The following is a 16,531-nucleotide window of genomic DNA, read 5'->3' as shown; positions in this document are numbered from 1 at the left end:
TTATATAAGTATAGACAGACATTATGATGCATGACATGCATTGCATCATTTCATGTATTTACTACCTAGCAAAGTTGCCCTAAACAATATCTAAACATTTTTACATTTTCTACAACTAGTTACACATTATTTAATTTTTTAAATAATGAAAAAAATGACATAATGTACTACATATATGAATCTAAGTCTTTGATTCTATTTCAGCCAATTATACATTTTATCAAACTATAATGAAAGAGTATAGATGGAAAAATCAGATTTTTTACATTTTTTTAAGTATTTTATAAATTCAGAAAATACCCAAAAAATACAGATTTTAGGGTAAATGTATAATCTTCTTGGGATGTCACACATCTATACATAATGTAGTCCATATATTATAAACATTACCATTTGTTTTAAAGTTAAGAAGAAAAAAAAAATTTCATTTTAAAGAAGGAATTTTCGGTTTTGGGTAAAAATGGTCAAAGAAACATGGATTTGAAACCAAATCTTTGTAAATGCATACAAAGAATGCAATTTCTATGTTTGTTTAACATATTCTCTTTGATTCATACTAAAAAACATACCAATAATCAAAGATTAAAGCAAAAGATTCAAGTTTTTTTCAAAAAACTTACCTAACCCTTCAAGAACAGCTTTTGAATTTGAATGTGGGCTGTTAGATCCACCAAATGAAGTGATTTCAGCTCCTCTAAGTACATTTTTGGCAAAGAATTGAAAGCCCTCAAGAAATCTTACCCAAAAAGCAAGGTTAAATGTGTTTTTGGAAGGGTTTCTCAAAGCTGGGAAGAGCTTTTTTCCGCCAGGATTGCTAGAAATTGAGTTTCAGGTGACAAGAATGAAATGGCCATGTGTTTTTTAAGTTAACGATACGTATCGAGACGTATCGAGTCGTCTTGATATGTATCGACCGATACATACTGATACATATCGAGACGACTCGATACGTCTCAATACGTATCGTTTTTTAAATATAATAAAATAATATTTTTAAAAACTCTCGGCTGTATCGATCGTATCGTATCGTATCGGTACATCTCGGTCGATACGTCTCGATACAGTCAAGACATTTGCATTTTTTTAAAAAAAAGATACGTCTCAACCTGTATCGTATCGACCAAAACCGATACCGAGACGTATCGGCCGAGACGATAATACGGTCTGAGACTTAAATCCTTGGTTGAGACCAACATCCTCAAGGCAGGAATTGAAGGCATCAACCGCTTGATGGTCGATGGGGGAACCACCAAGCTTTTCATGGCTAAAGCGGACGACATTGAAGTCGCCACCCATGCCCCAGGGGGCGGAACCAACGGAAAGAGAGATGGAGTGGATGTCGTCCCAGAGCGAGAGCCGATCCGAAGGACGGTTGAAAGCATAAACCATAGTGAAGAAGAGAAGATGATTGTGCTGGTGATCGGAGATACTGAGATGGAGATATTGGGGGGAGGCAGAGGAAGCCGACAAGTGGAATTTGGAGGGGTCCCAAAGAACCCAGATCCGGCCATTTGGAGAGTGGGAATAGTTGGAGAGGAAGGACCAGGAGGGAGCTATGGAGTGAATAATGCGAGAGGAGTTGGTTTCAAGAACCTTAGTTTCCAGGAGGCAGCAAAGGGAGGATTTAGAGGATTTGATGTGGGCACGAATTTCAGCCTGTTTAGCCGGGGCGTTGAGGCCACGGACATTCCAAATGGTCCAAGGAATCATGAGCAAGGGGGGAGGGGGCAACCAACCAGCTGTGGGGCTAACCCGAGAGCCCGGGGGGACACTGCGGGGCCTCGAACGGTACTCACGCAAGGGAGGATAGCGAACCAAGGTGGGGGGAGGAGGCAAAGGGGGGGGCGAACCAAAGGGGGGGTGACCAGCCGCAACAACTAGACCGGGTGTGGAAAGGTTCGGTTCAGGTTCAGGGAGAATATTTAACGTGGGCTGGGTATGGTGGGCTGGGTATATGGTGGGTATGGGTAGAGATAGGTGGTTATCAGGGTTGGGTTGGTGGGTCGGGTTAGGAGGGGTATTCTTGTTAGTGGGGGCGAAAGGGGGAATATGGAGAATAAGAGGGGTTAAAGGGAAGTGGTCACGTGGGGGGGGGGGGCTTGGTGAAAAGTTGATTCTGGTTGGGGTTAGAGGGTTTGGTGAAAAGTTGAGTCTGGGTGGGGTCAGGAGGTTTGGTGAAGTTTTGTGAAAAGCGAAGTGTGACAGGGGATAAAGGCGAATATAAGTTGCCAAAAGAAGGGGGATCAGGGAAAGGAGGGGGATCAGGGAAAGTCTGCACATCGGACTCGTAAAGCTCAGGAGGAGCAATGAGGGCTGCAACGTCACCATCAACATCCGCTTCCAGGGACAGGAGGGCTGCGAACCTATTGTGGTCAGGCTGGCAAGCATCGGGAACCTCTCTGTTGTTGGGATTCTTGCCAAGGTTCACTGCTGGTTCAGGGCTTCTTCTCCGGCGACGATTCCTGGTCTTCTTCCGACCTCAAGAAGGTTGCAGAGGTCGCTCAGTCACCTGATCTAGCTTCGCCAGAGAGTAAAGCGTGGCCAGGGACAAGGTGACAACCTCTTCTTCAGATATGGCAGCATTTGGGTCTTCATTGACTTCATCCGAACAGACTTTCGGCGCCTCTACTGCAAGCGGAGAACCATAAGAAGGATGACTCTTAAGTTCAGGCCTGGGAGAGCTGCACCTGTGATCATCTTGTTCGTTGGGGGGGCCTGCAGTCGAAGGCGAAGAAGATGGAGCATGGGTGCATTGCTTCGATGGATGACCAAAGGATTTGCACACAGAGCAGTAGTGGGGGGGCCATTCATAAGCAACTCTCTGAGTGAAAACATGACCATTTTCTTCTTGGATGGTGACAAATTCCGGTGGAGTGACATCGGCAGAGACTTCAACACAAATGCGTGCGAAGGAGAGGCGGTCCATTTTTTTCGTTCGTTCATCAGAGAAGAGGGGGTTGCCGATAATCGAACCCACAATGCTGAGGCTTGAGGCACAATAGTAATGTAGTGGGAGTCCAGGCAGGTTTACCCAAACAGGGACGGATTTGAGGTCGATCTTGTAGAGAGAGGAGTGGTGATCCCATTGCCGGAGAAAAATCGGTTTCTTGCCAATCAACCAGGGACCACCCTCCAAGGCTCGAGATCTGTCGACATCATCAGAGAATCTGAAAATGAAGATGCCACTGTAGAGGAGATAGGTGAAGACTGCTCCGGCTGAGCGCCATTGCTTAAGCAAAGACGCTTTCACGACATGGAAAGGAGGTCGTGCGCCGAGGAAGTGCCCCACAAGACAATTTTGCCATTTGCTGATTTCGTCGTCAAGCAGGCCCTTCGGACAGAAGCCTACCTTAGAATCATCAACGATGGAGGGGGGGACATAGTGTAGGGAGTGCCTGTCGATGGGGATGTTGTTGGATAAAAGAGAACTCCAGGAAGCGGGGTTCGAAGCAGCGTTTGTGGTTGTTACAGTAGGTGAAGTAGAGGTGGGAGCGACAGGGATGGGTGAACTTCGGTGAGTAGGGGAAGGTTCAGAGTGCTCAAGGAAGGTGGGAGTAACAGGGCAAGCAGTGTGAGGGGAGGCGGCAGGCAGGGCTGCCGGAGGGGGGGCCGACATGTTCACCAATGATTCAATTGGTTGTTTCTTACTTCTCCATGTAACAAGATTACCACCCACAAGGGTACAGTAACCGGATGTAGATTGAACATGTCCACGGACAAGTCTGCTATTAGTATTGCTCATAATCCGGTCCAGCATGATCACACCAAGCATGTGTGATGCAACACCAAGTAGGAAGAAGACGAAGAAGAAGAAGTCCTAACATTAAGGCTTACGTAGGGAGCCGTAAATTAGGATTGCTTTGTTAGCATTTTCCATACTTAGTTTATTTTCTGTTTTTAAATTGAGCCGGTTCAAAATTGGTTGCATCCAATTGGTTCAATTGGGCAATTTAAGTTATTTAGCTAAGTGTCTTTTAATTTAAGTTATTAGGGGTAGATAGGTCAATTTACTGTTTTAAGTTATTAGCTTTAGTTTTAATTCCTTCCCTTCCACGATTTATCAAGGAAGAGGTTAATTAGTAGTAGGATTTGGCCTAAGGGGCCATATTTTAAATAATAGAATATCGTGGAGGCTCCCCCACAGTTTATTGAATAAAAAAATCGTGTTAGCTTGGCTGCCATTGCTGCTGCTCCTTTGCTCCTTGTGAGTGTGCATCCTTCTGGATTTCAAGGTGGAATCCAATTGACTCCTTACGCCGTGACAGCTGGGAGGATCTTCTTCAGCTGGAAGGTGGTTCTATCCTTCTATCACATAGCTGCTGCCTCCATTGAAGACTTGCTGCAACTACAAGTAAGTTTGAAATCCCATCCCCATTCATCTTCTCCTATTCCTCTAATCTCCCCCCCCCCCCAATCAATCCCCTTAATTTTATTTGAATTCCCACAAACCCTAATTAGTCTTAAACCTGTCCAGCCTTCATCCTTCATCAGTTTTCATCCAAAATTTAGCCACAGTCCTTTCTCCTCACCCCTCGCACTCGACCTTAAGTTCTGCCCCTAATTATCATTCAAACCCTAGATTCCCCATCATTCATTAATTCCCCAAAACCCTAAAATTTTAGAATCAGTACTTCCAGCCATCAAAAACCTCCCATATTTGGATCGAACCTTCCCCTGCCTACCTGGAAAATTCGATCCCAACCCCAGCCCTAAACTCCCATTAAAAACCCTGATTATGACCTAGATTCTAAAACCCAAAACCCGAAACCCAAACCCTAATTTTCTGAAATTCATTTTTTTAGTTAAACATCATCCAAACCTACATTAATAGCTTCTCCTAGACCTGCCCATCAATACACTATAAGATTCATCTCCATATTCTTATACCTAACCCTAGATTTGACCTAAAACTGCAATTCTGTCCTACTGAGACTGCAGAACCAGCAGCGCTTTGATTCCTTTGTTATTAGATCCTTGATAATTGGCCTCTAGTAGGATCTCTCCCTATCTAGAGCTACATCAATGTGGAGATAGATCGTCACTTCACAAAGAGAAACTCAAGTAAGGACTGATCTGTATTCCCTTTGTTAAGTCTGGCAACCAGTTAGCTGATATCTTCACTAAGGGGCTGAGTAGTAAAGTTTTTTGTCCTCTTGTATGCAAGTTGGGCATGTGTGATATCCATGCTCCAACTTGAGGGGGAGTGTTGTAATATGGGATATAAGGGTAGAATTGTCCTAGGTGTTTTATGTTGTGTTGCCCTAGGGGTATTTCTGTCCTTGTATTCTCAGTACATTTATTATAAATAGACATGTGATTGTGTCTAATTGACACAAGTCACAATTCCCAAAGTTATCATAAATATACCCACCTACTTTGCTGACTATAATTTTGACAAACACCAAAAGTCCATGACAACTGGATAAATAATAAAAGCAATGTTTCATCTTTACCAGATGCTCTGTACATCCCCCGTCTTTCTAATTTAGTTGGGTGATTTCCAGCAAAATGAACATCTGGCACCAAAGGGTACGTCCACCTCTGGATTATATCCTTACTGATGGTGCCATAGCTTCTGAAATTGTCTACTCTAGCTGCATAGCTTGATTTGATTTCATGAGTAAAGATTTTGTAACCCATTATCTGAAACAATGAACCAAAAACAAAACAAGATTTCCAAATAACATTAACAGGAAACACATTCACAACAAACCTAAAAAATATGCTAAGGAATATTAAGACCAGACAGAATAAAATTTGAGTTCTGTAAAGTAAGGGGTAAAATAGGCATTTTAGAGAACACCAAAACATAAGAATAAATATCTCTGTATCTGTTTATGTATATGAGTATCAAGAAAATGACTGACTACCCATTAACATCAAAAAACTATATAATGTTTTTACGGGAAAACATACAAATTGCAACTGCTGGTTATGCAGCTGTATAAGCTTAGTTGTACATTGAGGATTAGCAACTCGAGAAAGCTCCAGAAAAAATTAAAAGCTTCAAGGCCAGTAGGCTTGTTCAAGCCAGTTACATCAAAGGCCTAAAATTCTAATAGAATTCTTGAAATTTAGGGATTCTGTTAAGCATTTGAGAGTGACAGGACAAATAGGGAAAGAGATAGAGAAGAAAAAGAAAGAGACACATCCACACTAGTTTTGAGAAGATTAGGAAAGAGGTAGAGGATGAATCCTTAATTAGGGAAGTTGAGAACAAAGTACTGAAAATATAGGAAGAGAGTGGAAAGACAAACTAGAAATTTAGTAGGCAAGAAATCTGAAAATCTTTACAAAATCCCTTTGTTTGCAATATAAACATTAAACTATAAAAGAAGAGAGGGAGGGGGGAACTTTAATGCCTTCCTACGGCTTTCCACTTATCAAAACATGCAAAATGACAAAAGCACCCTAAAAGACCTCAAAAATACCATTACTATAAATAGCTGTCATTCACAACCTCAGAAAAATCAAAAAGTTAGAAGAAGGATAAAAGGCTTCCATGGTCTTATTAATACATATCAAAATGGTTATTACATTAAAATACAAATAATTGAAATTAAATTAAAATTTTTGACTATATAATTGCTAACAGATTAAAGCAAAATGATAATTATGTGCATCGTGTACTAACGTGCAGACACTTTTTTATGAAAGAACTTTAAAGCAGAAAACATAAAAACCCTACATCATCAACAAGAAGTCCTTTGACAAAATGACGCCGAAGATGTTGATAGTCGAAATTGTCGGTGAAAAGACTAAGAACTTCCGGGGAGCAGATATCAATGTAGCAATCCTGTAAAAAGTATATTTAACCAGTCCTTAATAATTATTCAGTATCATTCAAACCATTGACATAAAAACCACAAGGTTGAAAAGAAAATAAAATCCAGTATTGCAAATAATTAAACCAGTCAGAACTCAAGCCGTAACTGGGTCAATTCTACCCCATAATACATTGATATTGGGCATTTTTTAGCAGGAATTTTTTGATTCAAGGTTCAGGAAGGATTTTCTATGTAACTTATTCATAAGAGAAGCAACAGTTACCAAAAAATTATTCAATGTGCTGCCAAAGAAAGTAATTCCATCTAATCACACAGTAATGAAATCAATGCAGGTCAGGTTGGGATTTAGGATTTTCAATATATAGAGTATAAGGAGCCGTCGCTTAGTGCATTGGTAAGCTTGGACAACCAGCACCAAGATGTTGGTTCGAGTTTTAGGGCAGATGGTTAGGACTTAGGACCGACCCCACTCTGCCTGTCCCAGGATCCAGCAAAAGCAGGACTTGAATGTTATTAATTTTCTCTTGAAATCAATTCAGTATTTCACTGCAGTTCTGGATATTTCTGGATTTCTGAAACCAATCATCTAAGGCTTCTAGGAACCCATCAGTAAGCCAATCCAACACCCAGGATGAATGAATTTCATTTTCTAGCATGACAAGAACAGTCCTCAAAGCATCTCAAGAACCAAAGGGCTATGTCCTCCATATGGTGTGTCTAGATGATACTTTGTGTTCATATGCAACTTTTTGGTTGTAATAGTGCATGTATTGTTTTCCTTCTGTATAAAATCTTTTTCTGCTTTGCCTATCCATAAAGGGGGGAGAGGAAAGGGAATAGTCCTCAAGATTAAAGCCCACTATAAGTGGAAGAAGCTTATCCATGTACCATTTTCTAGATTTCCCATGGACATAAGGTCTGTGGATATTTTCTTACAACTTAAAATGCCCAGCTAACTATTTTGCCCTCTCATGGTTCTCTATAGAATCTTCAACGCTAAGATCCCTCCAAACCCTCATTTTTCGTCATCCCACATCAATGCAATGAATTTTGGAACAAGTCCAAATGGAAATCATAGTTGTCATGGCGTCGCCATAGCGCCGCCATGGCGTCCTAGCGCTGGAGAGGGCTGCATGGCGTCCCACTTTGATTTCTTCTTCCTATCTCTCTTTCCCGCTTCGATTTCTTCTTCCTGTCTTCGATTTCTTCTTCCCTCTTCGATTTCTTCTTTCCCTCTTCAATTTCTTTCGATTTCTTCTTTCCCTCTTCTATTTCTTCTTCCTGTCTTCTTTCCCTCTTCGATTTCTTCTTCGATTTCTTCTTTCCCTCTTCGATTTCTTCTTCGATTTCTGAATTTTCTTCTTAAAACTTGAGAAACAATAGAGAAAAAATAAAACATGGCTTGAGTATACATCTATTAAAACATTAAAAATAAAGAAAATAAAAAATAAAACATGGTCGACATGCTCGCCATGGCGGGCGACATGTCGATATATCGACGTGACACCCCTCCACCGACTTGGATCGCCGTGACGCCATGACAACTATGATGGAAATGTTACCTTTTGAAAATTACACAATTTCTTCCTTTGGGAAAATTTTAAAACCTCAAAACACACACAATGGCCAAATTTTTATGAAAAGATGTACTTAATATTTATAAAAAGGGGAAGGGATAAGGAGCATGTTAGGCCGTGATTCTTGTTGGGCTTAGCTAGGTGGTTCCTTTGGCATTACAGTAGGGCATTGGCATGTCTCTCTAATTTCTCATATTGTACTCCTTCCATATTTTATATCATTGTCCCAAAAGGTTTTAAAATAAAATTTAAAAAAAAAAAGGAGACATAAATCAGAAATAACATTTTTTCATCACAAAATATAAAAACAGAGCATATAACATTATCTTCTCTATTCGTTCCTTACTGACAGTTGTATCAAGTATCAATAGTAAAAGAAAACAACTGATTTGAGGAACTAGTCACTATTCTTGAACATCAACATTCAGAAAATCATATATGGATGGAGCGAAATATCAGGAAATGGACCTCCAATTCTTGTTCCTTCCAAAAATGTGGGAGGGGTATCAAGCCTGTTCTCATCATTAAGTGTGGGAGGGCCAGAATTAAACTATTATCCTTGGCTTTATTAGTTCTTCAACAAAGATGTATTTGTTCTCATTTCTGCAGGTGCCCACGTTCTCGTACCCACGTTTTCTACAATTGCTTCAATTTAGTTGCTACAGCAAATTTTTTATTTCTGGGTCCCATGTCCCTGCTTGAAGCTCGCCTGAGTTCTTGCCGGCCTGAATGCCTCTCCTTCCTGCTGCCTCTCTCGTTGGGATGCCGTCTACATCTCACAACTCTGCTTCTCCTCCTCCCTCCCCTCGTCCCTCCTCCCCTGATCCCCAACCCATCTCACCTGCTCCTTGGACTTCCCTCTTCAACCCTGACTTTGCTTCCTCTTCTGATGGACTTCCCCTCCATTTTGTTGTCCCTGCTTTGGATGGCTTGACCAAGGTGGCCCTCTGCCAGTCTGATGTTTTGGAATTTGAAGCTAAGCTTTGGGAAAACAGTTTGGTTGGTAACTTTCTGGGGTCCCGTCCGCCATTCCCTATTGTCAAAGCATCTCTCTCCAAGCAGTGCAGACCTCAGGGAACTTTGGATGTATCACTCATGGATAACGGCTTCTTTTTATTCAAGTTCTCCGCCGCAAACAAGGTACGTGCTTTAGAAGGTGGTCCTTGGCTAGTTGGTAAGAAACCAATATTTCTCCGGCAATGGCATCGTCACCTGCAGCTCTGGCAATTGGACCTTTCCTTGATCCCTCTCTGGATTACCCTACCTGGCCTGCCTCTCCATTACTGGTGTACGGATGGTCTGAGCTCCTTGGGCTCTGTCTTGGGCAAGCCCCTGTTCACCGATGTAAGGACTCGGCGCAAGGATAGGCTGGCTTTTGCTAGGCTCTGTGTAGAAGTATCTGCGCAAGATGCTCTTCCCACCTTCATCACGGTCAAAGAAGGAGATGATTATTCCTTCGAGCAAGAAATCCATTACGACTGGAAACCACCACACTGCTCAGTCTGCAAAACCTTTGGGCACAACTCCAAGCTCTGTTCCCCCTCGGCCGAGACCCCTGCAATTGGTGTGACGACGTCTGACGCTGCTCCTCCTTCGACCGCCGGTGAGAAGCTTCTGCCTCATCCAAACCCTTCTCGTCACAGGCCTAGGTCCCGTGGTAGGAGAAGAACCAGATCTAGCAACCGGAATCTTCTCAGTGCTCTAGCATTGCCAGCGGATGGCAGCAAGGACTCGAATAGGGCTTCCAGGCAACTTTCTCTGACTCAGAACAGGTTCAGCCTTTTGACTGACGTTGAGGATACGGAGACCTTCGCTTGCCCCGAAAAGCTTCAATTTGATGTCTTGCCTCGTAGTAGGTCCCGGATGTTGGAAGATCTAGCATCTGAAGTTCCCATTTCAAGCTCTTGCGATGGTACAACCTCGGCAACTGCTCCTCTGTCATCGCTGATCCCTTTGGGAAACCTCCCTTTGCCTTCGGTTGCTGCTGCGACTCTTTCTCGGGCTTCGTCTCTTCAAGGTATTTTGGAGTTAAACTCCTCGTCAGGCTTTCTAGACAAGTCTCCATTGGGACCTACACCCTATGACGGTCCTCCCAATCACATTTTGGTTCTCTCGGGTGTAGCCTCTTCAGGCCTGGACCATACTAACTTGGGCCTATCGGTTCCTGGGCCGAACGACTCTACAACTAATGCTTCCTTCGGGTCGGGTCCTCATCCAAACCCTGTCTCGCCCCTAAACCCAGATGACCCTTCTCCTTCACCCGACACTCCTGCTTCTCTGGGCCATCGTGTTTCCTGCAAGCAATCTCTGGGTTCATCTCCCCACTACTCCTACAAGCGTCGACACCGGAGTGAAACCAAATCCCAGTCTGTTATGACTCGACTCTTGGAGTCCCCAATGCCCCTTCTCCCTCTTTCTCAATGATCCAAGGCTTCCTTTGGAATACCCAAGGCTTAAATTTTGCCTCGAAGCAAGCATCAGTTCGCTCCAGGCTTCGTTCTTCTCGCTCTGCTTTCTGCTATCTCCTTGAAACTCACACCAAGGAGCAAAACTCTGATAAAATCCTTAAGTCTATTGCCCCTGGCTGGTCTCTGCTTTCTAACTATTCCTCCCACCCAAATGGGCGTATTTGGATCCTCTGGGACCCTCGCAAAATCTCCATCTCCCTCCTTTGCACTTCCTCCCAATTCATCCACCTCTGTTTTTCTGACTGCCTTGGCCAAGCTTCCTTTTTCTTCTCTGTTATCTATGCTCACAACTGTTCCATTCAAAGGACCCTTCTTTGGGCTGATTTGCGCTCCATAGCCAGCAGCATTGGATCTCTTCCTTGGGTATTGGGAGGTGACTTCAATGTCATCAGATTCAGTTCTGAAAAACAGGGTGGTAATCAGCTTGATTTGGTGGCTATGGGCAATTTTAATGATTGTATTGGTGACATTGGGGTTAATGACCTTCGATGGACGGGATTCCCTCTTACTTGGAGCAACAAAAGGGCTGGCAGCCATCGCATCTGTTGCAAGCTTGACAGAGTTTTAGTCAATGAAGCTTGGCTTACTTCCTTTCCCTCCTCCCATGCCACCTTTGATAACCCAGACATATCTGACCATTTCCCAATAGCCCTTACCATTCAGCCTTACTTCCTTTGGCCCCAAACCCTTCAAGTTCTTCGACATGTGGCCCTCTCACCCCTCCTTCTTGCCCACGGTCTTGGAAGCTTGGACCAAACCTGTGTTTGCCTTCACAACTCCCCTTATTGCTTTCTCTAGGAAGCTCCGCAATGTCAAGGAAGCCCTCAAGATTTGGAATAAGAACATCTTTGGTGACATCTCTCTTCAAGTTACTGAATGCAAAGAGAGACTTGCCTCTATTCAGATTCAGCTGCAGGCTGACATCCTCAATACCACTCTTGCTGAAGCCGAGAAAGATATTACTGTTGAGCTCTCCTCCTTGCTCTCTCGGGAAGAGAGCTTCCTCAAGCAAAAATCTACAATCAAATGGCTCGACTTGGGTGATTCCAATTCTGCTTACTTCCACCGTTCAGTTAAGGCCAATGTCAATGCAAACTCCATCACTCAGCTCACTTCCAATGATGGCTCTCTTGCCACTACTGTTAAGGACATAAAGGACTTGGTTGTTCAGCACTTTAAAGGTATTTTCAATGCTCCCATGGAGGGAAATGTTCCTCTACAAAGCCACTTGCTCAACAAGTTCATTCCTTCAAATCACATTGATGTCTTGAGCTCTATCCCCAAAGAAGATGAGATTTTGGAAGCTATTCACTCCCAGGTGTCTGGTGCTCCAGGGCCGGATGGGTTCAGCATGGGCTTCTTTCTTGCTACCTGGGATATCATCAAAGTGGATCTCATTGCTGCCATTGAAAGCTTCTTCTTCAATCCCATCCAGATCAAAGAAGTCAACCATACTTTTCTTTGCCTTGTCCCTAAAAAGGAAGGTGCTTCAGCAATGAATGACTTCAGGCCCATAGCCTTATGCAATATTCTCTACAAGTTTATTGCTAAGATCCTAGCCAGAAGACTCAAGAGTGTTGTGGATTTTTTGGTCAGTGACAACCAATCAGCTTTTATACCAGGCAAGAACATCTCTGACAATATTCTTCTTTGCAATGATATAGTCAGAGGATTTGACAGGAAGAATCATACCCCGTCTATTCTTTTGAAGATCGACATTCACAAGGCTTTTGATTCTCTAAGATGGGACTATATATCCCAAGTTATGCTCAAGATGGGATTCCCTATGCCTTTTGTTCACTGGATTAGCTATTGCATCTCCTCCCCAAAGTTCTCAGTCTTAATTAATGGCAGTCCTGTGGGCTATTTTGGAGCCACTGTGGGGATTCGTCAGGGATGCCCTCTATCCCCTTATTTGTTCACCTTGGCGGTGGAAGTCCTCACTAGGCAAATTCAGATCTATATTGATCAGCAGCTCATTGCTCCTATGCCCAAGTGCAAAGCTTTAAAGCTTACCCATCTTGCTTTCGCTGATGACTTGATGATTTTTTCAAAGGCCTCCATCGCCTCCCTTGAGTGCATCTTGCTTTGTCTGCAGCAATTTCATGAGCTATCGGTCTTCGCATCAACCCTTCCAAGTCCCTTATCTTCTTTGCTGGTCTTCCAGAGCTAGACAAAGTACAGTTCCTTGTGACATCTGGCTTCCAAGAGGGGCATCTACCTGTCAAGTACCGGGGGCTTCCTTTGATTCCGGCCAGGCTTTCTGCTCATCATTGCACTCCCATGTTGGACCTTTTAAGGAAAAGACTCCAGTTGTGGAAAGGCAAGCTTCTCTCTTACGCAGGCAGGTTGGTGCTTATTAGATCTGTCTTAGAGGCTTCTTATATCTCCTGGTCTAGTGTCTACGGGCTCCCGCAAGCAACCATCAAGTCCTTGGAATCTCTGTTAGCCTCTTTTGTTTGGAAGGGAGCTGAATCCTCAAGATTCCTCCATCCCATTAGATGGGCTTCAGTGTGCCTTCCAAAAAAGGAGGGTGGTCTAGGCATTAAAAGAATCAAGGATGTCAACATGGCCGGTATTATCAAGCTGATCTGGAAGATAGCCTCAAGAAAGAAGAGTATATGGGTCGAATGGGTTTATTCGGGTCTTCTCCGTCAAGACTCCATTTGGATTGCTTCTGTCTCTACTGATGCTTCTTGGGTTTGGCATAAGAACCTTGAGTCCCGCCACCTTGTTCTCCATTCCATCCACTCCCACATTGGTGATGGCCTCTCCACTTCCCTTTGGTTGGATCACTGGCACCCTAAGGGAATATTATTACATCTTGTCACCCCAAGGGCGATCTATACTTCAGGTCTTCATAGGCTGGCTCTTGTTGCGGACATTCTCCATCAGGATGATTGGGCCCCCCTACCTCTTCCCTGCCTCTCTCTCTTATTTGGAATGATCTTCAGTCCATCCAAAGAAGACTGCCTAGGGGCGATTGTGTCTCTTGGACAGCAAACAGATTGCTGAAATTCTCTTCCAAGGCAGCTTGGAACCTTATCCGGTTCAAAGGCTCGACGGCTGTTTGGAGGAACCTCCTCTGGTTCAAGCATCACATTCCTCACCATTGCTTCACTGCCTGGAGAGTCTTCACCAACTGTCTTCCTACACAAGCTTTCCTCTGTAGACGTCAGATCCAGGTTTCCAATGTCTGCTGTCTTTGTTAGAGCAATATGGAAGACTCAGCTCACCTATTCTTTGAGTGCCCTACCTCTAGAGCCATCTGGCAAGGTATTCTGTCCAAGTGCTGGCCTGACCAAAGAAGAATTCCCCCTTTCTCTAGAGAATGAATTTGGGTTGATATAACCTTCTGTGGTTCCTCTATCTGCGACACTGTGGGAAAGATGGCTTTTTGTGCTACCCTCAACCATATATGGATGGAGCGAAATATCAGGAAATGGACCTCCAATTCTCGTTCCTTTCAACAGACTTGGGATTCCATTTCCTTTGAAATCTCCTCCAAATTATTGTCAGCCCCTCCCTCTTTTTGTACTGACACCCCAAGGAACAAACTTATTGTTGTATCCTGGGGTCTCCCTAATGTTTCTTTTTCTGCTCCAGCTCCCTCTAGCTGAAGCTTTGCTTAGCCGTGGGCTTTGTAATTCCCCCCTTGGGGGCCCTTTGTTTTCCTTTCTTTCGTTGGTAATGAATTCTTTTATTCACCCAAAAAAAAAAAACATTCAGAAAAGGAATATGCATTTTCGTCATGTGCCCATTAGTATACAGTTAAGAATTAGTTATTAACAGAACACAAACATAAAAGAGATAATTGCAAGCTAGTGCACATATAAAATATAGATAAGAGAAAACCTGTCTGTCATTGTGCAGAGAAACCGCAGGATTATCAACTAACATCATCTTATCCAGAGAAATGGTTCCCTTCCAGTGGTCTGCCTTATCCTCATAATACAGAAGCTGCTTTGTAACGGGATCAATTGCCATAAACAGCTCATCATTACCAAGTTGAGTTTGTTGAGTCAACGGAGAAGGCTTTGATTGTTTGATGACCATGGTCATTACAGAATTAGTATCTTTTTTCCTTCTTTCCTTATGTTCTTGAAGTGCCTGGGTAAGGGACATGTTGCTCACAGTATCCCCACTTATAAGTATGAAATCCCCATGTATCTACAGAGGCAAAACAGGAGAGGATCAGATAGTCACATACAATACAGAAAGTTCTCTGAGTTTTAGAAGCATAATAAAATTCATTTTCTTGAAGTGTCTCCAACGTTAAAAAGGTTTTAAGAAATCCATCCTTCTCAGAAGGCCCTTTCAATTCTTTGCCAAAGTTCCAAAATATGTCAAAAAATACATTTCAACCAAATGTACATTATGTTTGTATCTCCCAAGAAGAAATATGACATGTACGATGCATGCACTTTGAAAAGCTTATATATCATCATCCTCATCTAAACCTGCTGAGCCAACCGCCAGAAGGTTAAAATGAGATTGATTGGTCATCTGACAGGCGTTATCCCTGACCATGCAATGAATGGCTTGTTTTGCAACCAGTGGCTAGTGGACAGAGCAGTTAACAATAACGTGCAGCTACCATCTAGGCAGGTAAAGATGCAGTTATTGAAAGGTTAACACACCCTAAATGTGAATGTCACTAAAAACAAAATGTATTCTATGCAAAGTGAAGGTAGGAAAACAGAACTGATACTTTTTAAATTTAGTTCATAACAAAACATATTGTGAGCAAAAGCCCAGAAATGAGGTAAAGAGAGGTACACTCAAATGAATTAAAAGCCTAAAAGCATGAAGTATTAAACTACCCCTGGAGGATCAAATTGAAATCTTAAGAAACAAAATACTATGAGACATGCAACAGAAAATGATAGCATACCACATTCCGCTCATAAATCAACCGCAGCGCATCTCCAGCACTAATAGAATCATGGGACTCTATTGTTGTGACTGAAAATTTTGGTTGGTTAAGCCACTGTGAATTCTTCAAGTAATCAATCACTTGCTTGGAATGTGCACAACAGAAGACGTAAACTTCTTCCACCCCGGCAGACTCAAGCCATGCTAAGGAGTACTCAATCATGGGAACATTGACCAGTGGTAAGAGAACCTGCAACAATCAAAACACAAATCTGAGAATTTGCAAGAAGTTTACATTTTTTTCAAATGTCAAATTCCAACCAATACATTGCACAGTTTCGAATATCAATAATATATATATATATATATATCAGCATAACTAAATTCACACATAAAATTACAAGGCAGTATCAATATTGCAGTGAAAAATAAATCAGTAATGGAATATACCTTAGGACGCTCAAGTGTAATTGGGCGGAACTTTTGAGCAAAGCTATCAGCCAAGAGGACAGCCTGCAATGGAATATGGGCCAGCTCCTCGGCATCTTCTGAAACCCTAGCAGCCCCTTTCTTCTGTACCATTTTCTTCTGATGTGTTTCTAAAGCATAAAAAGACTCTATTTATAAAAAAAAAATAGTTAAGAACACAAAGTTTGATGGAGGTACTCCAAGACATTCTGTTTTGCTTGCATCCAGTGAGAAAGAGAGTGGGAGACAGCCATGCAATTTAAATGGGAATCATAGGATAAAGGTCCGACACGATAGATATATATATATATATATATATATATATTAGAAAACTTGCCATTTGTTAGGGTGTGGA

At 42.6% G+C, this 16,531-nt stretch overlaps 1 protein-coding gene across 1 annotated transcript in view; it reads right to left on the bottom strand.

The window, feature by feature from the left end:
• LOC122668287 (translation initiation factor eIF-2B subunit epsilon-like) overlaps positions 1-16,343 on the bottom strand; it is a 29,491-nt gene extending 13,148 nt beyond the window's left edge. The window contains exons 1-5 of the mRNA XM_043864873.1: positions 16,159-16,343; positions 15,728-15,958; positions 14,689-15,003; positions 6,689-6,796; positions 5,454-5,643 (exon numbers count right to left, since the gene is read on the bottom strand). Of these exons, the coding sequence (XP_043720808.1) occupies positions 5,454-5,643; positions 6,689-6,796; positions 14,689-15,003; positions 15,728-15,958; positions 16,159-16,290 (976 nt within the window). The 5' untranslated portion in view covers positions 16,291-16,343. The remainder of the gene's footprint in view (positions 1-5,453; positions 5,644-6,688; positions 6,797-14,688; positions 15,004-15,727; positions 15,959-16,158) is intronic.
• Between the last annotated feature and the right edge of the window lie 188 nt (positions 16,344-16,531).

The sequence above is a fragment of the Telopea speciosissima genome, chromosome 7 (assembly GCF_018873765.1).
Source record: "Telopea speciosissima isolate NSW1024214 ecotype Mountain lineage chromosome 7, Tspe_v1, whole genome shotgun sequence".
NCBI classification, from domain to species: domain Eukaryota; kingdom Viridiplantae; phylum Streptophyta; class Magnoliopsida; order Proteales; family Proteaceae; genus Telopea; species Telopea speciosissima.
This window is presented reverse-complemented; position numbering and strand designations above follow the sequence as displayed.